This window comes from Macaca thibetana, chromosome 1, assembly GCF_024542745.1.
Source record: "Macaca thibetana thibetana isolate TM-01 chromosome 1, ASM2454274v1, whole genome shotgun sequence".
Lineage (NCBI taxonomy): Eukaryota > Metazoa > Chordata > Mammalia > Primates > Cercopithecidae > Macaca > Macaca thibetana.
This window is the reverse complement of record NC_065578.1, coordinates 27,544,258-27,571,849: the sequence shown is the minus strand read 5'-3', so window position 1 is coordinate 27,571,849 and position 27,592 is coordinate 27,544,258. Positions and strand designations below refer to the sequence as shown.

Here is a 27,592-nt window from a genome sequence, read left to right as displayed (position 1 = left end):
ATTTTTTTTATTTTTAGTAGAGACGTTTAGGGTTAGATAGGATGGTCTCGATCTCCTGACCTCCTGATCTGCCCACCTTGGCCTCCCAAAGTGCTGGGATTACAGGTGTGAGCCACTGCACCCGGCCTGGGCCTAAATATTTTTAATTAAAAAATTAATAGGGCTGGGCACAGTGGCTAACGCCTGTAATCCCAACACTTTGGGAGGCCGAGGCGGGTAGATCACGAGGTCAGGAGTTCGAGACCATCCTGGCTAACACAGTGAAACCCCATCTCTACTAAAAATACAAAAAATTATCTGGGCGTGGTGGCGGGCGCCGGTAGCCCCAGCTACTTGGGAGGCTGAGGCAGGAGAATGGCGTGAACCCAGGAGGCAGAGCTTGCAGTGAGCCGAGATTGCGCCACTACACTCCAGCCTGGGTGACGGTGGGAAGACCCCAACTCAAAAAAAAAAAAAAAAATTAATAATGGGCTGGGGGCAGTGGCTCACGCCTGTAATCCCAGCACTTTGGGAGGCCGAGGCAGGCAAATCACAAAGTCAAGAGTTTGAGACCAGCCTGGCCAAGATGGTGAAACCCTGTCTCTACTAAGAATACAAAAATTAGCTGGGCATGGTGGCATATGGCTGAAATCCCAGCTCCTTGGAAGGCTGAGGCAGGAGAATCACCTGAACCCGGGAGGTGGAGGTTGCAGTGAGCCGAGATTGCACCACTGCACTCCAGCCTGGGTGACAGAGCAAGACTCTGCCTTAAAAAAAAATAAAGAAAGAAAAAATTAATAATGGCTATTACTATGTTGCAGGATACGAGGAGATTTTCAATTTCATTATACTTTACTATATTTTCCAAATTTTCCATGCTGACTATGACTTAAAAATCAGGAAAATATGTCATTTAAAATATACTGAAAAACAGAAAAAAAAATAAAAGAAAAAAGAGTTTTACAAACAGTCAAATAAATAAAAGGTAACAGTATTATCGGCCAGGTGCAGTGGCTTACGCCTGCAATCCCAGCACTTTGGGAGGCTGAGGTGGGCGGATCACCTAAGGTCGAGTTTGAGACCGGCCAAGCCAACATGGAGAAACTCCATCTCTACTAAAACTACAAAAAAATTAGTCAGGCATGGTGGCGCATGCCTGTAATCCCAGCTACTAGGGAGGCTGAGGCAGGAGAATCGCTTGACCCTGGGAGGCGGAGGTTGCGGTGGGCTGAGATCGCGCCATTGCACTCCAGTCTGGGCAACAAGAGTGAAACTCCATCTCAAAAAAAAAAAAAAAAAAGGTAACAGTATTATCGTTAGAGGCCCACATACTACCAGGATAGAATGCCACATGTCAAGGGGGTGATGGGCTCTCCTGGAGCTGCCTGTCCCAGGCTCTCTGGGATCCACTCTCACACCTCTGGGTAACACTCGACACATCTTACCATAATTACATATTCATCTGGCTCTCTAACCAGAATGTAAGTTCTTCCAGAGCAGAATTTATCTTGTCTTCCCTCTACCTGAGAGCACAGTGCCAGCCAGAGCAGTCACCTGATAATGGCTGACAGAGTAAGGAACGCATGAACCCTTACCTTCCAATGCATCATCTCCAACTTCTTCATATGTCTGCCAAAGAGACCAGAGATGTGGGTTAGGGGGATGGTAAAATCCTGGTCCAGGACCACAATGGCTTATTTATTTTATTTTAATTTTTTTGAGGTGGAGTCTAGCTCTGTCACCCAGACTGGAGTGCAGTGGTGTGATCTTGGCTGACTGCAACATCTGCATCCCAGTGGCAAGTGATTCTCCTGCCTCCGCCTCCTGAGTAGCTGGGATGATGGGCGCCTGCCACTATGCTCAGCTAATTTTTGTATTTTTGGTAGAGACAGGGTTTCACCATGTTGGCCAGGCTGGTTTTGAACTCCTGACCTCAGGTGATCCACCTGCCTCGGCCTCTCAAAGTGCTACTAGGATTACAGGTGTAAGTCACCGTGCCCGACCCACAATGGCTTATTTTAACAAGAGGAGGCCGGGCGCGGTGGCTCAAGCCTGTAATCCCAGCACTTTGGGAGGCCGAGACGGGCGGATCACGAGGTCAGGAGATCGAGACCATCCTGGCTAACACGGTGAAACCCCGTCTCTACTAAAAAATACAAAAAAACTAGCCGGGCGCGGTGGCGGGCGCCTGTAGTCCCAACTACTCGGGAGGCTGAGGCAGGAGAATGGCGTGAACCCGGGAGGCGGAGCTTGCAGTGAGCTGAGATCCGGCCACTGCACTCCAGCCTGGGCGGCAGAGCGAGACTCCGTCTCAAAAAAAAAAAAAAAAAAAAAAAAAAAAAAAAAAAAAAAAAAAAAAAAAAACAAGAGGAACTGGACTGCTTCAACTTTCCCTATTTTTCTGAAGCCCAAGCCCCTGTCCTGTCCTTACCAATCCCATCTTAGAGAATCACCTGTTTCTAGTGGAGAAACACAACCCAAGGGGACCAGTCTTGTCCAATCATGGTTACCTGCATGGTGCTCTGGGTATAGCCATACTGGGGGTAACTGTAGCTGTAGCTGCCTGTGTTCTGGTCATAGCCCCACTGAGCATAGTAGTTCTGGTACTGCTGATAATACTGGTTGTAGCTGTAACTGTACATCTGACTATATTCCACTGGCTTTACACGGCTCCTTAAATGAAGACAGAAACAAAAATAAACATAAGCAAACATTTCCATAACACCGCCCATGTGGCCAGAGACTATTTTAAGTGCTTCATACTGATTAACTTTTTTTTTTTTTTTTTTTTTGAGACAGTCTTGCTCTGTCGCCCAGGCTGGAGTGCAGTCACGTGATCTCAGCTCACTGCAACCTCTGCTTCCCGTGTTCAAGCGATTCTCCTGCCTCAGCCTCCTGAGTAGCTGGGATTACAGGTGTGTGCCACCATGCCTGGCTAATTTTTTGTATTTTTAGTAGAGACAGGGTTTCACCATGTTAGCCAGGCTGGTCTCGATCTCCTGACCTTGTGATCCGTCCTCCTCAGCCTCCCAAATTGCTGGGAGCCTGGCCACCAATGAACACTTTTAATCCTAAAAACAACCATATGCAATAAGTGTATCAATATTCCTATTTTACAGATGAGGAAACTGAGGAATAGAGAGGTTAAGTAATTTGTCCAAAGTCACACAGCTAATATGAGAGTATGGCTCCAAGGACCATGCTTGTAATACAGGAGGTTTTAATGGATAGGTTTGTCTCTCTTACCAAACTTTGTCAGAACTGGCAAAAGGATATCCTGTTTAAAAAAAAAAAAGGGCTGGGCGCGGTGGCTCACGCCTGTAATCCCAACACTTTGGGAGGTGGAGGCAGGTGGATCACCTGAGGTCAGGAGTTTAAGACCAGCCTGGACAACATGGTGAAACCCCATCTCTACTAAAAATACAAAAAATTAGCTGGGTGTGGTGGCACGCCTGTAATCCCAGCTACTTGTGAGGCTGAGGCAGGAGAATCGCTTGAACCTGGGAGACAGAGGTTGCACTGAGCCTAGACTGCGCCACTGGACTCCAGTCTACGCAATAAAAGTGAAACTGTTTCAAAAAAAAAAAAAAGAAAAGAAATGATGGACAGATGTGGAAGGCTAAGGCAGGAGAATCGCTTGATCCTGGGAGGCCCAGCTAATTTTCGTACTTTTAGTACAGATGGGATTTCACCATGTTGGTCAGGGTGGTCTTGAACTCCTGGCCTCAAGTGATCCACCCAAGTCAGCCTCCCAAAGTGCTGGGATTATAGGCATGAGCCACGGCGCTCCTCCTTTTATTTTTATTATTTATTTATTTATTTATTTTTGAGACGGAGTGTCACTCTGTCGCCCAGGCTAGAGTGCAGTGGAGTGATCTCGGTTCACTGCAAGCTCCTCCTCCTGGGTTCACGCCATTCTCCTGCCTCAGCCTCCCGAGTAGCTGGGACTACAGGAGCCCACCACCACGCCCGGCTAATTTTTTTTTGTAATTTTAGTAGAGACGGGTTTTCACCATGTTAGCCAGGATGGTCTCAATCTCCTGCCCTCATGATCCGCCCGCCACAGCCTCCCAAAGTGCTGGATTACAGGCGTGAGCCACCACACCTGGCCTTTTATTTTGTTTTTTAAGAGACAGGGTCTCACTCTGTTGCCTGGGCTGGAGTGCAGTGGAGTGATCATAGCTCACTGTAACCTTGAACTCCTAGGCTCAATCAATTCTCCCACTTCAGCCACCAGAGCAGCTGGGACTACAGGAGCACACCAAGAACAGCTAATTTAATGTTTTTATATAGTAATTTACAACAAATAACATTTTTGGGGGAAGTCACTAAGCCTGATCTTCAATGTCTTAAACACAGTTAAACCATAAAGAACCCCTAAATCATTGCTTTAAAAAACAACATGGCCAGCCTGTAATGGCTGGGAGGCCGAGGCGGGCGGATCACAAGTCAGGAGCTCGAGGCCTGAAACCCCGTCTCTACTAAAAATACCAGCTACTTGAGGCAGGAGAGGGAACCCGGGAGGCAGAGCTTGCAGTGAGCCGAGATCGCGCCACTGCACTCCAGCCTGGGCAAGAGCGTGAGACTCCGTCTCAAAAAAAAAAAAAAAAAAAAACATGGCCATTTGGCTGCACACAGTGGCTCAGGCCTGTATTCCCAGCACTTTGAGAGGCCCAGGGAGGCAAATCATCTTAGGTCAGAAGGTCAAGACCAGCCTGGACAACATGTGAAACCCTGTCTCTACTAAAAATACAAAAATTAGCTGGGCATGGTGGTACATGCCTGTAGTCCCAGCTACTCAGGAGGTTAAGGCAGGACAATCGCTTGAACCCAGGAGGTGGAAGCTGAAGTGAGTCGAGATCATGCCACTGCACTCCAGCCTGGGCAACAGAGCAAGACTCCACCTCAAAAAAAAAAAAAAAAAATTGGTTCAACTTCTCTTTTTTTTTGTTTTTGAGACAGTCTTGCTCTGTCACCCAGGCTGGAGTACAGTGGCGTGATCTCGGCTCACTGCAAGCTCCGCCTCCCGGGTTCACGCCATTCTCCTGCCTCAGCCTCCTGAGTAGCTGGGACTACAGGTGCCTGCCACCACACCCAGCTAATTTTTTTTATTTTTAGTAGAGATGGGGTTTCACTGTGTTAGCCAGGATGGTCTTGATATCCTGACCTCATGATCCACCCACCTTGGCCTCCCAAAGTGCTGGGGTTACAGGCGTGAGCCACCACACCCAGCTAATTCAACTACTCTTAGGGTAGAGTTTGGTTCAGCGTTTCTCAGCCCTGGATCTATTGACATGGAGGGGTGGGAGGCTGTCCTATGAATTGCAGGATGTTTAACAGCATCCTTGGCCGATACCCACTAGGTGCCATTATTAGTACATCCTTGGTTGTGATAACCAAAAATGTCTCCAGATGTTGTCAATGTCCCCTGGGAGGCAAAATCATTCCAATTGAGAATCATTAATTTGGCTAAAGGATAAAAGATCTGGCTGGGCACAGTGGCTTACACCTGTAATCCCAACACTTTGGGAGACCAAGGTGGGCAGATTACTTGAGCCCAGGAATTCGAGACCAGCCTGGGCAACAAAGCAAGACCCTATCTCTACAAAAAATACAAAAATTTGCCAAGCATGGTGGTGTGCACCTGTAGTACCAGCTAATCAGAAGTCTGAGATGGGAGGATCACCTGAGCCTGGGAAGGTCGAGGCTGCAGTGAACCATGATCTCCAGCCTGGGTGACTTTGAGGCCCTGTCTCAGGGAAAAAACAAACAAACAAAAAATCCTACTCAGAGAAAAGTTCAGAGTTGTAAGGGAAAAAGATTTTCTACCTAGCATGACAGGTATGATAGTGAAGTATATAATGTTCTATAGAGTGTCTGGAATATTTTTCTTTTTTATTTGAGACGGAGTCTTGCTCTGTTGCCCAGGCCAGAGTGCACTGACGCCATCTTGGCTCACTGCAACCTCCGCCACCCAGGTTCAAGCGATTCTCCTGCCTCAGCCTCCTGAATCGTTGGGACTACAGGCATGCACCACCATGCCCGGCTAATTTTTGTATTTTTAGTAGAGATGAGGTTTTGCCATGTTGGCCAGGCTGGTCTCGAACTCCTGACCTCAGGTGATCTGCCCACCTCAGCCTCCCAAAGTGCTGGGGTTACAGGCGTGAGCCACTGCACCTGGCGGAGTGTCTGGAATACTAATTCTTATCCATTCCCACAGCATGGAACACTCACAAGAGGGTTGCAGTTTCATTAATATAAATAAGGCTAAAACCAGAAGTGATTTTTTTCCCTTTGTTCAAATATTATTAATTCTATGAATAAGTTCCCAACAGTGGGACTACTGGGCAAAGAGCAAGGACATCAGGTATGGACAGCCAAACAGCTTTTCCAATGCTGTCACCAGTATGTCTAAATGCATCAGCCTTTCCAAATCATACTCTATCCCCAACTGTAAGTTTCTGCAGGAGTGGGGCTAGTTCAACTCCAGCACCCACGGCCCGGCAAACAGCAGGCATTCAGTACTTGTGACTTGAATTGTATCCCCCTTCAGCCTCCCATCCAGCGTATGGATGCCTTGATTCTCAGCAAACAAAAGAGGAGTGTCTGGCGGGGAGTCTAGAGTCTCTCTACCTTCCCTGCAGGACTCACGCTTTAGGGATTGCCACGCTCAGCCGCACAGGCTTAGCCCCCAGTCCCACTGCTCCCTGGCACTCCGTCAGGGCTCGCTTCTGTTCCAGTTCATCTGTGAATTTCACAAAACCATAACCCCTGCATGAAAAAAATAAACAATTTAGATCACAAATGTGATGAAAGTCTAACAATGGACACATGAAAAAGAAGTAAAGGTAAGAAGGTGGGCAGGAATGTAGAAAGGAAAAGAGGCTGAGGAGAGAGAGAGAGAGTCCATTAAACTAGAGGAAGAAAGGAGAGTCCCATCAACGGGTGTCCACATAGTGTCAAGATTCAAGTACAGACGATTCTAAGATCTACAGGAACTCCCACATTCAGTTCACCATCCTCCTTGACACCTTCACCCCTGGGGAACATTCCCAAACAGGAGCTTCCCTGACACCCTGCTGGAAAGTAGCTAATAGAAGAAAATTCAGCAAATATTTACAGTCTGCCCTGTATGCCAGGCACTGCGCTAGACACAGGATGCAGCAGTCACAGAAAGACAATGTTCCTGCTCTCCTGAGCTCTAATTCTAGCAGCAGGATAAATTACTGCAAGCTAACATTTAATAAATATTTCTTGTCCTAGCACTGTGCTGAGCATTTTTTTTTTTTTTTTTTTTTTTTTTGAGATGGAGTTTTGCTCATGTTTCAAAACTCCATCCAGGCTGAAGTGCAAAAGCGTGATCTCGGCTCACTGCAACCTCTGCCTCCTGGATTCAACCAATTCTCCTGCCTCAGCCTCCCTAGTAGCTGGGGTTACAGGCACCTGCCACCAAGCCCAGCTAATTTTTTTTTTTTTTTTTTTTTGAGATGGAGTCTCACTCTATCGCCCAGGCTGGAGTGCAGTGACGCATCTGGGCTCACTGAAAGCTCCTCCTCCTGGGTTCACACCATTCTCCTGCCTCAGCCTCCCGAGTAGCTAGGACTACAGGCACCCGCCACCAAGCCCAGTTGATTTTTTGTAATTTTTTTTATAGAGACAGGGTTTCACCGTGTTAGCCAGGATGGTCTCAATCTTCTGACCTTGTGATCCTCCTGCCTCGGCCTCTCAAAGTGCTGAGATTACAGGCATGAGCCACCATACCCGGCCTGTATTTCTTTTAAAGTAGAGATAGGATTTCACTATGTTGGCCAGGCTGGTCTCAAACTCCTGACCTCAGGTGATCCACCCGCCTCAGCCTCCCAAAGTGCGGGGATTACAGGTGTCAGCCACCATGCCCAGCTCTTCTGTTTTTTTTTTTTTTTTTTTCCAGATGGAGTCTCGCTATGTCTCCATAGCAAATGGAATGCAGTGGCACGATCTCAGCTCACTGCAACCTCTACCTCCCAGGTTGAAGTGTTTCTCCTGCTTCAGCCTCCTGAGCAGCTGTGACTACAGGCATGCACCACCATGCGTGGCTAATTTTTGTATTTTTAGTAGAGACAGGGTTTCACCATGTTGGCCAGGCTGGTCTTGAACTCCTGACCTCAGGTGATCTGCCCACCTTGGTCTCCCAAAGTGTTGGGATTACAGGCATGAGCCACCGCGCCCAACCTGTGCTGAGCATTTTCTCAGGGTGATCTCATCAAACTGTCTTAACAATTCCACGAAAGTGGTATCCACATTTACTGAAGAGGTAACCAATTCAGGGAGATTTAACAGCTTGCCCAAAGTCATAGCAGAAGCATGATTCAAGCCACACCTGTTGGACTGTCAAAGCCTGAACATGTAACTACCATACTGATCAAGAATGAGCCTTTCTTGAGGTTTTTCTATTTCCATTTTTTTCTTCTTTTGAGAGGGAGTCTCGCTGTTACCCAGGCTGGAGCACAGCTGCGTGATCTCAGCTCACTGCAACCTCTGCCTCCTGGATTCAAGCAATTCTGCCTTAGCCTCCCAAGTAGCTGGGACTACAGGTGCGTGCCACCACGCCCGGCTAACTTTTGTATTTTTTTAGTAGAGATGGGGTTTTGCCATGTTAGCCAGGTTGGTTTCAAACTTCTGACCTCAGGTGATCCATCCACTTCAGCCTCCCAAAGTGCTGGGATTATAGGCGTGAGCCACTGCGCCAGGCCAACTTTTTTTTTTTTTTTTTTTTTTTTATGGAGACTGAGACTCGCTCTGTCGCCCAGGCTGGAGTGCAGAGGCATAATCTTGGCTCATTGTAACCTCTGCCTTTCAGGTTCAAGCAATTATCCTACCTCAGCCTCCCAACTAGCTGGGACTACAGGCGCACACCACTACACCTGGCTAATTTTTTGTATTTTAATAGAGACAGCATTTCACTGTGTTGCCCGGCTGGTCTCAAACTCCTAAGCTCACGCAATCCGCCCACCTCAGCCTCTCAAAGTGTTGGGATTACAGGCATGAGCCACCACGCCCAGCCTGAAGTGGAACACTTTTTTTTTTTTTTTTTTTTTTTGTGAGACGGAGTCTCGGCTGTCGCCCAGGCTAGAGTGCAGTGGCACGATCTCGGCTCACTGCAAGCTCCGCCTCCCGGGTTCACGACATTCTCCTGCCTCAGCCTCCCAAGTAGCTGGGACTACAGGCGCCCGCCACCTCGCCCGGCTAGTTTTTTTGTATTTTTTTAGTAGAGACGGGGTTTCACTGTGTTAGCCAGGATGGTCTCGATCTCCTAACCTCATGATCCGCCCGTCTCGGCCTCCCAAAGTGCTGGGATTACAGGTTTGAGCCACCGCGCCTGGCCGTGGAACACTTCTAACTACACTGAAAGGCTCAGTAACAATAACAAGCAAAACAGCAAACACCTATAAAGCATTTCAAATGTTGACTTATTTATATTATAGCCTTTAATCCTTACATCAACCCTACCAGCAGCTATTATTAATCAGTTCCATTTTACAGATGGGACTGTAAGGGTCATGGAGCCTCAATTCTACCATACTGGCATTCTCCCTCACCAGTATTGGAAATGGGATTCGAACCAGGCAGTTTGGCTCCAAAGCTTGTGGTCTTAACCGCCGTGCTGCATGGCCTTTCTAAAACATCTCCACTCAGGAGAGAAATGCTGAAACCAACATAGTTAAGCATCAGTAACAGGTAAGGCCTTACTTAGACACGCCTGTCTGGTCCAAAACCACCTTGCCTCCCCGACAGGAGGGGTAGACTTTGACGAAGAATTCATACAGCATGCCATCATCCACGTCTGGGGTCAGGTCCCCCACAAAGAGGGAATACTCAGGGCTGAGGAGAAAGAACGAGAAGATTCAGAGGCAAAGACCAAAACCCCTGCTCTGAAGAGCTCTGTTGCATATTCCAGGTAAACCTCTCCCAGGCCCGTTAAGGAACACATTTGATACGTCTACTGAATCAGGCCCTACTTTGTTTCATTAGAGCAGTTCTGGCAGAAGAGTTATAGAAATAGTCCCTGCCCCAAATCCCTCACCCACTCCACAGAACTTGTCTGACTTCAAGTATTACGTGAGTGCAGCCACCGTGTCCAGCCGACCTTTGTTATTATCTTATTTCAATTATCTTATTTCAAGTATGATACATATTCCTTATACAATAAGAATACACAAGGCCGGGCGCGGCAGCTCATGCCTGTAATCCCAGCACTTTGGGGGACCAAGGCAGGTGGATCACAAGGTCAGGAGTTCAAAACCAGCCTGGCCAAGATGGTGAAACCCCGTCTCTACTAAAAATACAAAAATTAGCTGGGCGCAGTGGCAGGCGCCTGTAATCCCAGTTACTCGGGAGGCTGAGGCAGGAGAATTGCTTGAACCTGGGCGGCAGAGGTTGCAGTGAGCCAAGATTGTGCCACTGCACTCCAGCCTGGGCGACAGAGTGAGACTCCATCTCAGAAAAAAAAAAAAGAACACACAAAAGAACAGGCCAGGCGCAATGGCTCACGCCTGTAATCCCAGCACTTTGGGAGGCCGAGGCGGGCGGATCACAAGGTCAGGAGATTGAGACCATCCTGGCTAACACGGTGAAACCCCGTCTCTACTAAAAATACAAAAAATTTAGCCGGGCATGGTGGCGGGAGCCTGTAGTCCCAGTTACTCAGGAGGGTGAGGCAGGAGAATGGCGTGAACCCGGGAGGCGGAGCTTGCAGTGAGCTGAGAAAGTGCCACTGCACTCCAGCCTGGGCCACAGAGCAAGACTCCGTCTCAAAAAAAAAAAAAAAAAAGGCCGGGCGCAGTGGCTTACGCCTGTAATCCCAGCACTTTGGGAGGCCGAGATGGGTGGATCACTAAGTCAGGAGATCGAGACCATCCTGGCAAACATGGTGAAACCCCGTCTCTACTAAAAATACAAAAAAATTATCCGGGCGTGGTGGCGGGCACCTGTGGTCCCAGCTACTTGGGAGGCTGAGGCAGGAGAATGGCATGAACCCGGGGCAGGGGGAGCGGAGCTTGTAGTGAGCGGACGTCACGCCACTGCACTCCAGCCTGGGCAACAGAGCAAGACTCTGTCTCAAAAAAAAAAAAAAGAATACACAAAAGCACAAAGAAAAACAAAATTGCTATAACCCAACCACTTGAAGGCGCTCACGATAAATGCTTTGATATGTATACTTTTATCTTCTTTTCTTATGGTTTTTCTTCTAAAATGTTCATAAGTACGATCCATCGTATTTTGTTTCTAGTATTTTTTTTCACTTTCAACATATTGCCAACATCTTGACATGTCAGTATACTGCAATATAACTTGTTAGTGGATATACAGCATCCTAACTAATGACCATAATTTAATCACTTCCCTACTATTAGGTTATTTGGGTTTTCCCCAACTTTAGTCATTATATGCAATACTTCAATGAACACATCTGAGGCTAATCTTTGCACACATCCATGAATAAACCCTGAAAAGTTGAATTATAGGGTTAATGCATCTAAATGTTTTTTAAGCTTTTGGTACAGTTTTAATGCTTTCAAATGGCAACCTGAAATTCCAATCAATTTATGTTGCTATAACAGGTCAATTCATTGGGTTTCTTTTTTGAGACAGGTTCTCACTCTGTTGCCCAGGCTGGAGTGCAGTGGCACGATCATGGCTCATGGTAGCCTTGATCATTGTAGCCCTCTCTGGGCTCAGGTGATCCTCCTGCCTCAGCCTCCTGAGTAGCTGGGACTACAGGTGCATGCCACCATGCTCAGCTAATTTTTGTATTTTCTTGTAGAGACGGGGTTTTGCCACATTGCCCAGGCTATTCTTGAACTCCTAGGCTCAGGCACTCAGCCTGTTTTGGCCTCCCAAAGTGCTGGAATTACAGGTATGAGCCACTGAACCTGGTTAACAGGGCAATTCTTATTGAATAAAACTTCAATACTGTGAGGAGTAGCAGGGTGGGAAGCCAGGGGCAGGGACCAAATACAGAAAAGCCAGGGCCTTGCATGAAGCACACCAGGAAGGTCCACCAGCGAGGAAGGGAGAAGGGCGTTGTCCTTCAGGAGGGGACCAAGTGCAGCCAAACCGGCTCCCCTCCTCCTATATGGCAGTGATGGGCACAGTGACACATGTTATGTCTGTCTAGACATGACTTTGTACCTACCTGTTATCTGGTTGTTTCCCATAAGTGGCATAGTTCAGTTTAAAACGTTTCGCCTGGAAGTTTAAAAACAAACAAACTAAAACAGAGAAAGGTGTTTCAAGAGTTGAACAATATTTGAAAAAAACTGAAATAAATTACCTTGGCCAAAACATCTCCCCCTCTCTAAGCCTCAGCTTTTTCTCCTGTATAAAATGAGGGGGTTGCACGGATGACCGCTAAGGGCACTGCCAGCTCCATGGTTCTATGAGCCCAGGTGTGCCAGCTGGTGCAGCTGTAAGCTAAGTAACTGTGGGAAGAGCAGAATGCAACTCTCTTGAAATGTGTCCTTGCTGCTGCCAGCCTATCCTAGTTTCTCAATCAGGCAAGAGGTCTATAGTTTCAAGTCTTCTGTTATGGGAGGCAGCGATGCAGAATGGAAAGGCATGGATTTGGGAGGCAACCAATCTTCAGTCTGAATCCTGGCTCTGCCATTTACTACCTGTGTTGCCTTGGGCAAGTTATTTCAATTCCCTGAGCTTCAGTTTCCTGGGCCTATAAAGATAACAATGCCTACTGTACAGGGTTGTTACAGGATTATATAAAAACAGTATACAGTAGAGATTCAATAGATGGTAGTAAGCAATGACAATAATAATGGCAACATCATCATTATCTAAATGTCCTTACAGGTGTGGCTCCTGGAAGGGGTTTCCCATTAATTTTATGCAAACACTTCTCAGCAGTGGCCAAATCTGCGAATTCTACAAAGCAGTAGCCAGCTGGGATCCTGGGAAAAAAGCAAACAGAGAAAGAAAATGGTTAAAGATAAAATGGCTCAAGATGAGGCCAGGTGCAATGGCTCACACCTATAATCCCAACAGTTTGGGAGGCTGAGGCAGGCGGATCACTCAAGGTCGGGAGTTCAAGACCAGCCTGGCCAACATGCTGAAACCCCATCTCTGCTAAAAATACAAAAATTAGCTGGGCATGGTGGCACACACCTGTAGTCCCAGTTTACGCAGGAGGCTGAGGCAGGAGAATTGCTGTAACCCTGGAGGTGGAGGTTGCAGTGAGCTGAGATCATGCCACATTGCTCCAGCCTGAGCAACAGGCTAGTTTGTGACTTAAAAAAAAAAAAAAAAAAAAAAAAAAAAAAAAAAAAAAAAAAAAAACAGGCTCAAGATGGGTCTTAGCCTTGAAGGGAGAAAGAAACGGTTTTCTAATCTGAGTCAACACTGTTTTTGTTCCCTGCCATACCCCAGCTCAGACCTAATTTACAAACGTGAATATAAGGATTGCCCATCTGGGCCAGTCCAAGATTCATTCATCTTTATTTATTTATTTATGAGACAGATATCAGCTCAATCTCAGCTCACTATAACCTCAGCCTCTCAGGTTCAAGCAATTATCCTCATGAATACTTGGAATTACAGGTACCCACCACCATGCCTGGCTAATTTTTGTATTTTTAGTAGAGATGGGATTTTGTCACGTTGGCCAGGCTGATCTTGAACTCCTGACCTCAGGGGATCCACCCACTTCGGCCTCCCAAAGTGCTGGGATTACAGGTGTGAGCAAAGGCACCTGGCCCCAGACTCATTTAGTAAACATTTATTTATGCATTTTATCATGTGTGATACTCTTGCAAAACTGTATTATGCAATCCCATCAAGCCTTTAGATCTAATAACCAGTTTCCAGGAAATTTTAGGGACAGACTATGCAAAACACCACAAGTAAACAAATGAATCCAGAAAGTATGATTTTTTTTTTTTTTCTTCCTGAGATCGAGTTTTGCTCTTGTTGCCCAGGCTGGAGTGCAATGACGCAATCTTGACTCACCGTAACCTCTGACTCCTGGGTTCAAGAGATTCTCCTGTCTCTACCTCCCAGGTTCAAGCGATTCTCCTGCCTCAGCCTCCCGAGTAGCTGGGATTACAGGCATGCGCCACCATGCCCAGCTAATTTTGTATTTTTAGTAGAGATGGGGTTTCTCCATGTTGGTCAGGCTGGTATTGAACTCCCGACCTCAGGTGATCCACCCACCTCGGCCTCCCAGTTCTGGGATTACAGGCGTGAGACACCACACTCGGCCTCGGGATGTAGCATCTTATAAAGACAACTAGTCTTGGCCGGGCGCAGTGGCTCAAGCCTGTAATCCCAGCACTTTGGGAGGCCGAGGTGGGTGGATCACGAGGTCAGGAGATCGAGACCATCCTGGCTAACACATGAAACCCCGTCTCTACTAAAAAAATACAAAAATTAGCCGGGAGCGGTGGCGGGTGCCTGTAGTCCCAGCTACTCGGAAGGCTGAGGCAGGAGAATGGCGTGAACCCGGGAGGTGGAGCTTGCAGTGAGCTGAGATCCGGCCACTGCACTCCAGCCTGGGGGACAGAGCGAGACTCCGTCTCAAAAAAAAAAAAAAAAAAAAAAAAAAAAAAAAAAAAGACAACTAGTCTTACCTCCTTAAAAAGCTAAACAGTATGAGGAAAGAAAGAGGTTGGCTTTTGTACATTAAAAGAGACTCAGAAAAACTAAATGCAATGCAGGTTCCTGGATTGAATTATAATTCACTAAAAAAATATTGTAGGGACAATTATAAAAATTTAAATGTAGACTTGCTATTATATGCTATTAGAGAATCACTGATAATTTTGTTAGTGTAATATAAGCATCGTGGTTACATAAGAAAATGTCCAGTTTCTGGCAAGATCGCGGAGATACTTAGCAGTGAAGGGACACAATGCACTCTATTGCCCAGGCTGGAGTGTAGGGGCACAATATTGGCTCACTGCAACCCCCATCTCCTGGGTGCAGGGGATCCTCCTCCCTCAGCCTCCCGAGTAGCTGGGACTATAGGCGCCCACCACCATGCCTGGCTAATTTTTGGATTTTCAGTAGAGATGGGGTTTCACCATGTTGGCCAGGCTGGTCTTGAATTCCTGACCTCAGGTGATCCACACACCTCGGCCTCCCAAAGCACTGGAATTTTAGGCGTGAGCCACCATGTCCAGCCTACAATTAACTTTCATATGGCTCAGGAAAAGGAATAATCAGGCAGGCGCGGTGGCTCATGCCTGTAATCCCAGCACTTTGGAAGGCTGAGGCAGGCGGATCACAAGGTCAGGAGATCAAGACCATCCTGGCTAACATGGTGAAACACCATCAGTACTGAAAAATACACACAAAAAAATTAGCCAGGTGTGGTGGTGGGCGCCTGTAGTCCCAGCTACTCGGGAGCCTAAGGCAGGAGAATGGTGTGAACCCAGGAGGCGGAGCTTGCAGTGAGCCAAGATCGCACCACTGCACTGCACTCCAGCCAGAGCGAGACTCTGTCTCCAAATAAAAAAAGAAAGAAAGACATTATCTAGCAAATATAGATAAATATGTTTGTTTTTTCTTTTATCTTTGTTTTTTTTTTAAGACAGAGTCTCAAAAAAACCCAATAGGCTGTACCTAACCAGGGGGTGTCTGTGAGATTCTGAGCATTCTATCTTTGAAAGAGTCACTAAGAGACATAAGTAAGAGAATATGACAACCGAAGAGATTTATACTGAAAAATGTCAAATTTTTCTTAACATCACCCTATAAAGCTATCACCAATAAAAAGATGAGCCTGGGCAAGATGGGAAAACACCACCTCTACAAAAAATACAAAAATTAGCTGGGTATGGGTGGAGTGCACCTGTAGTCCCAGCTACTTGGATGGGTGAGGCAGGAGAATTGCCTGAGCACAGAAGGTTGAGGCTGTGGTTAGCCTTGTTCACGCAACCACACTCCAGCCTGGGCAACAAAGTGAAACCTTGTAAAAATAAAACAAAACAAAACAAACGAAAGAAAACCAAATCACATAGCTGGTATGCGCCAAAGTATAGAACTGAATTCAGGACAGTCTGACTATTTATTTAAGAGACAAGGTCAGGCCGGGCGCAGTGGCTCACACCTGTAATCCCAGCACTTTGGGAGGCCGAGGCGGGCAGATCACAAGGTCAGAAGATCGAGACTATCCTGGCTAACATGGTGAAACCCCCCCTCTACTGAAAATACAAAAATTGGCCAGGCTCGGTGGCTCACACCTACAATCCCAGCACTTTGGGAGGCGGAGGCGGGCGGATTGACTGAGTTTAGGAGTTTGAGACCAACCTGGGCAACACGGTGAAACCCCATCTCTACTAAAAATACAAAAAAAAAGTTAGTTGGCCGGGCACAGTGGCTCAAGCCTGTAATCCCAGCACTTTGGGAGGCCGAGACGGGCGGATCACGAGGTCAGGAGATCGAGACCATCCTGGCTAACACGGTGAAACCCCGTCTCTACTAAAAATACAAAAAACTAGCCGGGCGAGGTGGCCGGCGCCTGTAGTCCCAGCTACTTGGGAGGCTGAGGCAGGAGAATGGCGTAAACCTGCGAGGCAGAGCTTGCAGTGAGCTGAGATCCGGCCACTGCACTCCAGCCTGGGTGACAGAGCGAGACTCCGTCTCAAAAAAAAAAAAAAAAAAAAAAAAAAAAAAAAAAAAGTTAGTCAGGCATGGTGCTGTGTGCTGTAGTCCCAGCTACTCGGGAGCCTGAGGCAGGAGAACTGCTTGAACCCGGGAGGTGGAGGTTGCAGTGAGCCGAGATCGCACCACTGCACTCCAGCCTGGGTGACACAGCGAGACTGCGTCTCAAAAACAAAAAAAATACAAAAATTAGCTGGGTGTGATGGTGTGTGCCTGTAATCCCAGCTACTCAGGAGGCTGAGGCACAAGAATCACTTGAACCCGGAGGCAGAGATTGCAGTGAGCCGAGATCACGCCACTGCACTCCAGTCTGGCGACAAAGCAAGACTTCATCTCAAAAAATAAATAAATAAATGAATTAACCAGGCAGGCCTGGCGCGGTGGCTCATGCGTGTAATTCCAACACTTTGGGAGGCCAAGGCGGGTGGATCACGAGGTCAGGAGATCTGACCAACATGGTGAAATCCCGTCTCCACTAAAAAAAAAAATATATAAATAAATAAATAAATAAATAAATTAGCCAGGCAGAGTGGCGCGTGCCTGTAATCCCAGCTACGTGGGAGGCTGAGGCAGGAGAACTGCTTGAATTTGGGGAGGCGGAGGTTGCAGTGAGCCACTACACTCCAGCCTGGGCAATAGAGCGAGACTCGTCTCAAAAGAAAAAAAAAAAGGCAAAAATTAGGTGGGTGTTGGCCAGGTGCAGTGGCTCACGCCTGTAATCCCAGTATTTTGGGAGGCCAAGGCGGGTGGATCACAAGGTCAAGAGATCAAGACTATCTTGGCCAACACTGTGAAACCCCATCTCTACTAAAAACACAAAAACGAGCTGGGCGTGGTGGCGTGTGCCTGTAGTCCTAGCTACTCAGGAGGCTGAGGCAGGAGAATAGCTTGAACTCGAGAGGTGGAGATTACAGTGAGCTGAGATTACGCCACTGCACTCCAGCCTGGTGACAGAGCAAGACTGTCTCAAAACAAAACACCAAGATTAGAGAAAAGGAGAAAAGACCCAAGAAAAAATAATATATAATATAGCCTGGGTGACAAGAGCAAAACTCCATCTCAAAGTAAAAACAAAAAACAAGGCCGGGCGCGGTGGCTCAAGCCTGTAATCCCAGCACTTTGGGAGGCCGAGATGGGCGGATCACAAGGTCAGGAGATCGAGACCATCCTGGCTAACATGGTGAAACCCCGTCTCTACTAAAAATACAAAAAACTAGCCGGGCGAGGTGGCGGGCGCCTGTAGTCCCAGCTACTCGGGAGGCTGAGGCAGGAGAATGGCGTAAACCCGGGAAGCGGAGCTTGTAGTGAGCTGAGATCCAGCCACTGCACTCCAGCCTGGGTGACAGAGCGAGACTCTGTCTCAAAAAAAACAAAAAACAAAAAACAAAAAACAAAAAAGAAAAAAGAAACATGTAAGAAACGAGAGTTCTAAATCTTATTTCAATAGAGTAAGGCTGGTCCCAGTGGCTCATGCCTGTAATTCAGCAATTTGGGAGGCCAAGGCAGACAGATCAACTGAGGTTAGGAGTTCAAGGCTAGCCTGACCAACATGGTGAAACCCCGTCTACACTAAAAATAGAAAAAATTAGGCCGGGCGCAGTGGCTCATGCCTGTAATCCCAGCACTTTGGGAGGCCGAGGCAGGCGGAGATCAGGAGATTGAGACCATCCTGGCTCACACAGTGAAACCCCATCTCTACTAAAAATACAAAAAATTAGCTGGATGTGGTGGCACATGCCTGCAGTCCCAGGTACTCAGGAGGCTGAGGCAGGAGAATTACTTGAACCTGGGAGGCAGAGGTTGCAGAGAGCTGAGATCGCACCACTGCACTCCTGCCTGGGCGACACAGCAAGACTCCGTCTCAAAAAAAAAAGAGCCAGGCGTGGTGGCAGGCACTTGTAATTCCCAGCTACTGGACAGTCTCAGACAGGAGAATGGCTTGAACCCAGGAGGTGGAGGTGGCAGTGAGCCAAGATTGTGCCACTGCACTCCAGCCTGGGCGACAGAGCGAGACTACACCTCAGAAAAAAAAAAAAAGATTAAAATGTGAGAATCTATGCCAGTGTTTTATTTATTTATTTATTTTTGTGACAAAGTCTCCTTCTGTCACCCAGGCTAGAGCGCAGTGGCACGATCTCAGCTCACTGTAACCTCCGCCTCCTGGGTTCAAACGATTCTCCTGCCTCAGCCTCCCAAGTAGCTGGAACAATAGGTGTGTGTCACCACACCTGGCTAATTTTTGTATTTCTTTTAGTAGAGACGGGATTTCACCATGTTGTCCAGGCTGGTCTCAAATTTCTGACCTCAAGTGATCTGCCCGCTTCAGCCTCCCAAAGTGCTGGGATTACAGGTATGAGCCACTGTGCCCAGCCTATGCCAGTGTTTTAAAAAGTAGAAAGTGTTACAGAGGGGGAGGAGGGAGGGATGGAATTGGGAGTTATACCTGATGTTAAATGATGAGTTGATGGGTGCTGACGAGTTGATGGGCGCAGCACACCAACATGGCACAAGTATACATGTATAACAAACCTGCACGTTGTGCACATGTACCCTAGAACTTAAAGTATAATAAAAAATAATAATAATAAGGCCAGGCGCGGTGGCTCAAGCCTGTAATTCCAGCACTTTGGGAGGCCGAGACGGGCGGATCACGAGGTCAGGAGATCGAGACCATCCTGGTGAACACAGTGAAACCCCGTCTCTACTAAAAAAAAATACAAAAAACTAGCTGGGCAAGGTGGCGGGCACCTGTAGTCCCAGCTACTTGGGAGGCTGAGGCAGGAGAATGGCGTAAACCCGGGAGGCGGAGCTTGCAGTGAGCTGAGATCCAGCCACTGCACTCCAGCCTGGGTGACAGAGCGAGACTCCGTCTCAACAACAACAACAACAACAACAACAACAATAATAATAATAAGAAAGTGTTACAGAATGAATTTTCATACCAGTAGCTAATTATCTGGGGTTTTCTGCTTAGAAGAGCAAGAAGAGAAATATTTAGGTGGGCATGATTTACCAGTCAGAAAAATCTTTTCCTAGGTAATAGATATCTTTCAAATGTCTTTCAAATGTCTTACAAAGTATTTCTTACATTGAAAGAATATCTTTCTTACATTGAAAGATATGTCTTACATTTAAGATATGTCTTACAATGTAAGAATATCTTTCTTTGGCCGGGCGCGGTGGCTCAACCCTGTAATCCCAGCACTTTGGGAGGCCGAGGCGGGTGGATCACGAGGTCAGGAGATCGAGACCATCCTGGCTAACATGGTGAAACCCCGTCTCTACTAAAAATACAAAAAACTAGCCGGGCGTGGTGGCGGGCGCCTGTAGTCCCAGCTACTCGGAGGCTGAGGCAGGAGAATGGCGTAAACCCGGGAGGCGGAGCTTGCAGTGAGCCGAGATCGCGCCACTGCACTCCAGCCTGGGTGACACAGCGAGACTCTGTCTCAAAAAAAAAAAAAAAAAAAAAAAAAGAATATCTTTCTTACATTGAAAGATATCTTTCAAATGTCTTACAAAGTATCTTTCAAATGTCTCATCTCTACTTTTAAACCATTTGATGTTTTAGCAGGCCACCTGTAGTAGAGTACCTAGAAAAGAGTGGCTGCTCGATAAACACTAGCAAATGGATAATTCCCTAAGGAAAACTAAGACCTCAAAGAGAAAGAAGAAAATGGAGGCAATAGAGCACCACTATCTGAAAATATTGTGTATTTGGTTTTGTTTACTTATTTATTGTCTCATTCCCCACTAGAATATAGTAAACTCCATGAGCAGGGGCTATATCTGGATTATTTCAGCCAGGAATCTAGAACAGTAGCACATAGTAGTATCTCTGCAAACAATTTTTTTTTTTTTGAGATGGAGTTTCGCTCTTATTGCCCAGACTGGAGTGCAATGGCGCAATCTCAGTTCACTGCAACCTCCGCCTCCCAGGTTCAAGCAATTCTCCTGCCTCAGCCTCCCAAGTAGCTGGGATTACAGGCATGCACCACCACGCCCGGCTAATTTTTGTATTTTTAGTAGAGATGGGGTTTCTCCATGTTGGTCAGGCTGGTCTCGAACTCCTGACTTCAGGTGATCTGCCCTCCTTGCCTCCCAGACTGCTGGGATTACAGGTGTGAGGCACCCCGCCTGGCCTCCACAATTTTTTAAATGAATAGCATAAGAGTTAAGGGCCCTCATGAGCTTTCAGGATAGACTCAAATTCAAGTCCTGATTTGTTATTTATTATTTTTTTTTTTTTGGGGGGGACGGAGTCTCGCTGTCACCCAGGCTGGAGTGCAGTGGTGCAATCTCAGTTCACTACAAGCTCCGCCTCCCAGGTTCAAGTGATTCTCCTGACTCAGCCTCCCAAGTAGCTGGGATTATAGGCACCCGCCACCACTTCTGGCTTTTCGGTTTTTTTTTTTTTTGAGACGGAGTCTCGCTCTGTCGCCCAGGCTGGAGTGCAGTGGCCGGATCTCAGCTCACTGCAAGCTCCGCCTCCCGGGTTCACGCCATTCTCCTGCCTCAGCCTCCCCAGTAGCTGGGACTACAGGCGCCCGCCACCCTCGCCCGGCTAGTTTTTTTTTTTTTTTTTATTTTTTTTTTTTAGTAGAGACGGGGTCTTCACCAGGTGGAGTGCCAGGATGGTCTCGATCACTGCAAGCTCCGACCTTGTGATCCGCCCTCTCGGCCTCCCAAAGTGCTGGGATTACAGGCTTGAGCCACCGCGCCCTGGCCGTTTTTTTTATTTTTTTTTTTTAGTAGAGACGGGGTTTCACCAGGTTAGCCAGGATGGTCTCGATCTCCTGACCTTGTGATCCGCCCGTCTCGGCCTCCCAAAGTGCTGGGATTACAGGCTTGAGCCACCGCGCCCGGCCTTTTTTCTTTTTTTTGAGACGGAGTCTTGCTCTGTCGCCTAGGCTGGAGTGCAGTGGCCCGATCTCGGTTCACTGCAAGCTCCGTCTCCCGGGTTCACACCATTCTCCTGCCTCAGCCTCCGAGTAGCTGGGACTACAGGCGCGCACCACCACGCCCGGCTAATTTTTTGTATTTTTAGTAAAGACGGGGTTTCACCGTGTTAGCCAGGATGGTCTCGATCTCCTGACATTGTGATCCGCCCGCCTCGGCCTCCCAAAGTGCTGGGATTACAGGCGTGAGCCACCGCGCCCGGCAGCTTTTTGTATTTTTAGTAGAGAGACGGGATTTCACCGTGTTAGCCAAGATGGTCTCCATCTCCTGACCTCGTGATCTGCCTGCCTCGGCTTCCCAAAGTGCTGGGATTACAGGTGTAAGCCACCGCGCCAGGCTTTATTGTAACTCTTAATTAAGCCTCTTCATAATAGTACTTACTTACCTCAGAAGTGTCTGAGGTTTTAAGAAGATAATAAATGTAAAGTGCTTATTACTCAGCAGATAGTAATCTGACTATACTTACTGAGCATATGCTATATGCCAGACACTGTCCTAATGATGAATGTGAATTAACTCATTTAATCCTCACCATAACTCTAGGAGATACGTGCTATTATTATTTCCATTTTTATACTCAAAGCGAATGAGACAGAGCAGTTAAGTAACTTACCCAAGATCATAGAGTAGAAATAGTTTTAAAACCCAGTCTCGCTTGAGTCCTGCCTTTTGTTTTTTGTTTTTTTTTTTGAGACAGAGTTTTCCTCTTCTTGCCCAGGCTGGAGTACAGTGGCACAATCTCGGCTCACTGCAACCTCCGCCTCCGTTGTTCAAGCGATTCTCATGCCTCAGCCTCCCCAGTAGCTGGGATTACAGGTGCCTGCCAACATACCCAGCTAATTTTTGTATTTTTAGTAGAGACGGGGTTTCTTTTTTTTTTTTTTTTTTTTGACCATCGTATAGTGAGTTTATTTGTGCTCTAAAATAATATCAACATGCACCTTTCCACTGAGTGACTTCATGGGTCATGGCCAACAGAGAACTTGGATAGGAAATCCTTCGGCCTTGGCGCTTCTGTTTCATGGAAGAACCGCATAACATGTCCGCTGCTTCCATACTTTGTTTCTTCCAGTTCCATCTTTCCCTTAATGACCAGAAGATCAACCACCCTGGGGTCTTCATAAACATTTCTCGGACTTTATCCCGTCCCATTTTGACAGTGATGTCCAGCTGGAATTGGTGTACAGTGTTCGGCACCTCCCGATACCAGGCGCGGCAGAGCTCGCGCACCCTCCGCTTGGCCTCGTTCACGTCCCGACTGAAAATGGGCTTCACAAAGGCGCTGGCGGTAGAGGCAGCTTGGCGGACGCCGCTCCCCGCCATCTTGCCAAAGTATCCACTCCCCAGATGGGGTTTCACCATGTTGCCCAGGGTGGTCTCAAACTCCTGACCTCGGCCTCCCAAAGTGCTGGGATTACGGTGTGACCCACCACGCCTGGCAAGTCCTGCCCTTAAGCTACATGCTATTCTTCCACTCATTAGGACCTCAAAATGTTAGCCGTTATAATTTTACAGTGACTATCACTAGGGGTAGTGAGAAGCCATGACTACAATGTTTACATTCTCGTACATGACAGCTGCAACGAGATGTATTAAGAGAGACCTGAGATGAGACTTACCCAGTGAGGCGGTTTCGGATAATTTTGACGCTCATTACCGTCTCCCCCATGGTGGCAAAAGCTCTGGAGATGAAGTTCTCATCCATGTAGGGTTCCAGCTGCGTAAAAACAAGAGCGCAGCGGCTCAGGCTGGCAGCCGGGCTTCCCACTCCGGGTTCCAGAGCCCCTCTCCGTCAGCCCAGGGCTGGCTACGCGCCGCTGGGGGAGCGAGCGGCGAGGTTCGCCTCCGCTGAGCGGCCCGAAACCCCAGCTCCTTTGGTTCAAGCTTGCCCCCCTTTAGGGAGCCTCCCCTTGGACCTAGAAACCCCACTCCTTCGGTCCTAAAACAGCGCGCCTCAGTCCTTGGATTCCTCCCATTCTATGTCCCCAAAGCACCACCTTTCCCTCCCACGAACCCAGGTGGGGCCCCAGGACCCCTAGCCTCACGGACTCAGCTTTTTCACTTAGATGCTGGAATCCGCTTCTGTGTCACCAAAAAGAACCCGGTCACACGTCTCCCCTTTTTGGGATCCCAAGTCCCCTCCTCCTCAGACACTTCCTCCTTCGCGAAACCCAGATGCTTCCTCGTCCTCAGACCCGGGACTACTACCCTCACTCACGTCGCCCATCCACAGGCTGGCCGCCATGCCCGCGCACCCGGGTGGGGCTTTGCGGGAGGGGCTCTGCGGGCGGGGCTCAAAGGCCCGCGCGGGCGCCAATGCTGGCTGCAGAGACCGCTACAGAGCATGCGCCTCCGACGCCTTCTGCGCAGGCTCCCGAGCTCAGCGACCAGTGTCCGGCCGAGTGTTCAGCTCAGAGTTTTTCCAGCAACCCGCTGAGCGCGGGGCTTCCGGATCGCGGTGGGCGGAGTTCAGGCTGGAATGGGGCGGGCCAGATACCACCTTTCCCAGGCGGCTGGGTTACCTGGGTTTATTTCTGACTTTATATATTTAGAAAACAAACAAAACCACACACACACATACACTCTCTTTTGACTTTATATAGAAAACAAAACCACACACACATATACACACACATATAATTACAACATTAATATATGCTCGTTAGGGCTGGGCACGGTGGCTCACGCCTGTAATCCCAGCACTTTAGGAGGCCGAGGCGGGCGGATCACGAGGTCTAGAAATCAAGACCATCCTGGCCAACAGGGTGAAACCCCGTCTCTACTAAAAGTACAAAAATTAGCGGGCGTGGTGGTGCGCGCTGGTAGTGGAAGCAGCTCGGAAGACTGAGGCAGGAGAATCACTTAAACCCAGGGGGCGGAGGTTACAGTGAGCCGAGATCGTACCATTGCACTCCAGCCTGGTGACAGAGCGAAAGTCCGTCTCAAATATATATATATATATGCTCGTTATATATATGCTCGTTATTATATATATATATATGCTCGTTACTTGGGTTTATTTCTGACTTTATATATTTAGAAAACAAGGCCGGGCACTGTGGCTCACGCCTGTAATCCCAGCACTTTGGGAGGCCGAGACGGGAGGATCAAGAGGTCAGGAGATCGAGATCATCCTGGCCAACATGGTGAAACCCCTGCCTCTACCAAAAATAAAAAATTAGGCCAGACGCGGTGGCTCACACCTGTAATCCCAGCACTTTGGGAGGCCGAGGAGAGCGGATCACTAAGTCGGGAGATCGAGACCATCCTGGCAAACATGGTGAAACCCCGTCTCTACTAAAAATACAAAAAAATTAGCCGGGCGTGGTCGCGGGCACCTGTGGTCCCAGCTACTCAGGAGGCTGAGGCAGGAGAATGGCATGAACCTGGGAGGCCGAGATCGCGCCACTGCACTCCAGCCTGGGCGACAGAGCGATAGTCCATCTCAAAAATAAATAAATAAATAAATAAATAAAAATAAAAATTAAAATTAAAATAAAAATAAAGGCCGGGCGCGGTGGCTCACGCCTGTAATCCCAGCACTTTGAGAGGCCGAGACGGGCGGATCACGAGGTCATGAGATCGAGACCATCCTGGCTAACACTGTGAAACCCCGTCTCTACTAAAAATACAAAAAATTAGCCGGCGCGGTGGCGGGCACCTGTAGTCCCTGCTACTCGGGAGGCTGAGGCAGGAGAATGGCGTGAACCGGGGAGGCGGAGCTTGCAGTGAGCAGAGATGGTGCCACTGCACTCCAGCCTGGGCTAGAGTGCGAGACTCAGTCTCAAAAAAAACCAAAAAAACAAAACAAAACAAAACTGCTGATACTAGCGCGTCAAAAAAAGTTAAAATCTCTCTTTTGACAACCCGGTTCCACTACCTGCCTGCTGTTACCAGGGGTTCTTGGGCTCTCAATGCAACAGAAATTAACATGAAGCTAAAAGAGTTTTCCCAGACAAATCTTCATTGGAGCTTATGCCTGGGTATAAGGGAGGCAGCACAAGAGAGCGAGAATTCCCTGACTCTCCGAAAAGAGTTAGTTGAGATTTTTTATTAGGCAAAGCACGTAAAGTGATATCAAGGGTAAGGTATACAGGCTGGGCAGGACAAAGCTTATGAGGGTGGGATATGCAGGTCAGCATATCCTGTTGTAATGATTATCTTTTTTTATTTTTGAGACTGAGTCTTCCTTTGTTGCCCAGGCTGGAGTGCAATGGCACAATCTCGGCTCACTGCAACCTCTGCCTCCTGGATTCTAGTTATTCTCCTGCTTTGCCTCCTGAGTAACTGGGATTACAGGTGCCCACCACCACGCCCAGCTAATTTTTGTATTTTCTGTAGAAACAACATGGTTTCACCATGTTGGTCAGGCTGGTCTCGAACTCCTGACCTGAGGTGATCCACCCGCCTTGGCCTCCCAAAGTGCTGGGATTACAGGCGTGAGCCACCCACCACGCCCAGCCAATGATTATCTTGAGTACTGGGCTACCTGGTGGTTTGGCTGTCAGCAACAAGGCTTTTTTTTTTTTTTTTTTTTGAGACGGAGTCTCACGCTGTTGCCCAGGCTGGAGTGCAGTGGCGTGATCTCGGCTCACTGCAAGCTCCGCCTCCCGGGTTCCCGCCATTCTCCTGCCTCAGCCTCCTGAGTAGCTGGGACTACAGGCGCCCGCCACCGCGCCCGGCTAATTTTTTTGTATTTTTAGTAGAGACGGGGTTTCACTGTGGTCTCGATCTCCTGACCTTGTGATCCGCCCGTCTCGGCCTCCCAAAGTGCTGGGATTACAGGCTTGAGCCACCGCGCCCGGCCAGCAACAAGGCTTTAAATGAAGTGTTCAGCATTTCTTCCTGAGATGAGACATTTCACAACCTTGGTTGGATAATTTGGATCTCCTAAGGCCAGATCCTAGAATTCTATTTATTTATTTATTTATTTATTTATTTATTTATTTATTCAGTCAGTCATTCTGAGAGAGGGTCTCTCTCTGTCGCCCAGGCTGGAGCACATTGGCACAACCTTGGCTCACTGCAGCCTCAAACTCCCGGACTCAAGTGATCCTCCTGCCTCAGCCTCCAGAGTAGCTGGGACTACAGGTGTGCACCACCACACCTGGCTTATTTTATTATTATTATTATTATTAATTTTTTTTTTTTTTTTGTAGACAGGAGAGCTCACTATGTTGGCCAAGCTCGTTTTGGACTCCTAGGCTCAAGCAATCCTCCTGCCTTGGCCTCCCAAAGTGCTGGGATTATAGGTGTAAGCCACAGCGCCCAGACGCTGTTTTTTTTTTCTTTTCTTTTTTTTTTTTTTTTTTTTTTTTTTTTTTTTGAGACAGATTACAGGCACCCACCACCACGCCTGGCTAATTTTTTATTTTTATTTATTTTTATTTTTAGTAGAGATAGGGTTTCACTATGTTGGCCAGGCCGGTCTTGAACTCCTGACCTCATGATCCCCCCACCTTGGCCTCCCAAAGTGCTGGGATTACAGGTGTGATCCACCACGCCCGGCTTTTTTCTTTCTTTCTTTTTTTCTAGATCCTGGAATTCTTTAAGTAAAGGGCATGATTACACATTATAAGAGCACAAAAGAACAACATATATAATGGCTATTTTTCTTTATATGACTAAAGCCTCAGAGTTAGTGGGTATAGTGGTGTGGGTTTTTTAAGTGGGAATCCATGAAAGAATGCTCTAGTGCAGGCCGGGCACGATGGCTCACGCCTGTAATCCCAGCACTTTGGGAGGCCGAGACGGGCGGATCACGAGGTCATTAGCCGGGTGTGGTGGTGTGGGAGATCAAGACCATCCTGGCTAACACGGTGAAATCGTGCCACCCGTCTATCTACTAAAAATAAAAAAAATTAGCCTTTGGGAGGCCGGCGTGGTGGCGGGCGCCTGTAGTCCCAGTCTCTACTACTCGGAGGCTGAGGCGGGAGAATGTCGTGAACCCGGGAGGCGGAGCTTGCAGTGAGCCGAGATCGCGCCACTGCACTCCAGCCTGGGAGAC

The 27,592-nt window shown here is 47.9% G+C and overlaps 2 protein-coding genes and 1 pseudogene across 4 annotated transcripts in view; 1 reads left to right on the top strand and 2 right to left on the bottom strand.

Moving 5' to 3' along the window:
* Positions 1–23,984, bottom strand: part of TRNAU1AP (tRNA selenocysteine 1 associated protein 1) — a 29,124-nt gene extending 5,140 nt beyond the window's left edge. The window contains exons 1-8 of one of the 3 annotated variants that reach the window (XM_050795921.1): positions 23,804–23,969; positions 23,205–23,302; positions 12,821–12,920; positions 12,155–12,207; positions 9,709–9,840; positions 6,631–6,750; positions 2,490–2,652; positions 1,575–1,608 (exon numbers count right to left, since the gene is read on the bottom strand). In XM_050795921.1, the coding sequence (XP_050651878.1) occupies positions 1,575–1,608; positions 2,490–2,652; positions 6,631–6,750; positions 9,709–9,840; positions 12,155–12,207; positions 12,821–12,920; positions 23,205–23,302; positions 23,804–23,830 (727 nt within the window). In that variant the 5' untranslated portion in view covers positions 23,831–23,969. Of the gene's footprint in view, positions 1–1,574; positions 1,609–2,489; positions 2,653–6,630; positions 6,751–9,708; positions 9,841–12,154; positions 12,208–12,820; positions 12,921–23,204; positions 23,303–23,793 lie in introns of all 3 variants that reach the window. The other 2 variants (XM_050795931.1, XM_050795941.1) reach the window with 2 other exon arrangements.
* LOC126958026 (dnaJ homolog subfamily C member 8) overlaps positions 1–27,592 on the top strand; it is a 614,804-nt gene that overhangs the window by 196,698 nt on the left and 390,514 nt on the right. The gene's annotated exons all lie outside the window — the stretch shown is intronic.
* LOC126958292 (NADH dehydrogenase [ubiquinone] 1 alpha subcomplex subunit 6-like) lies at positions 21,593–23,197 on the bottom strand (annotated as a pseudogene).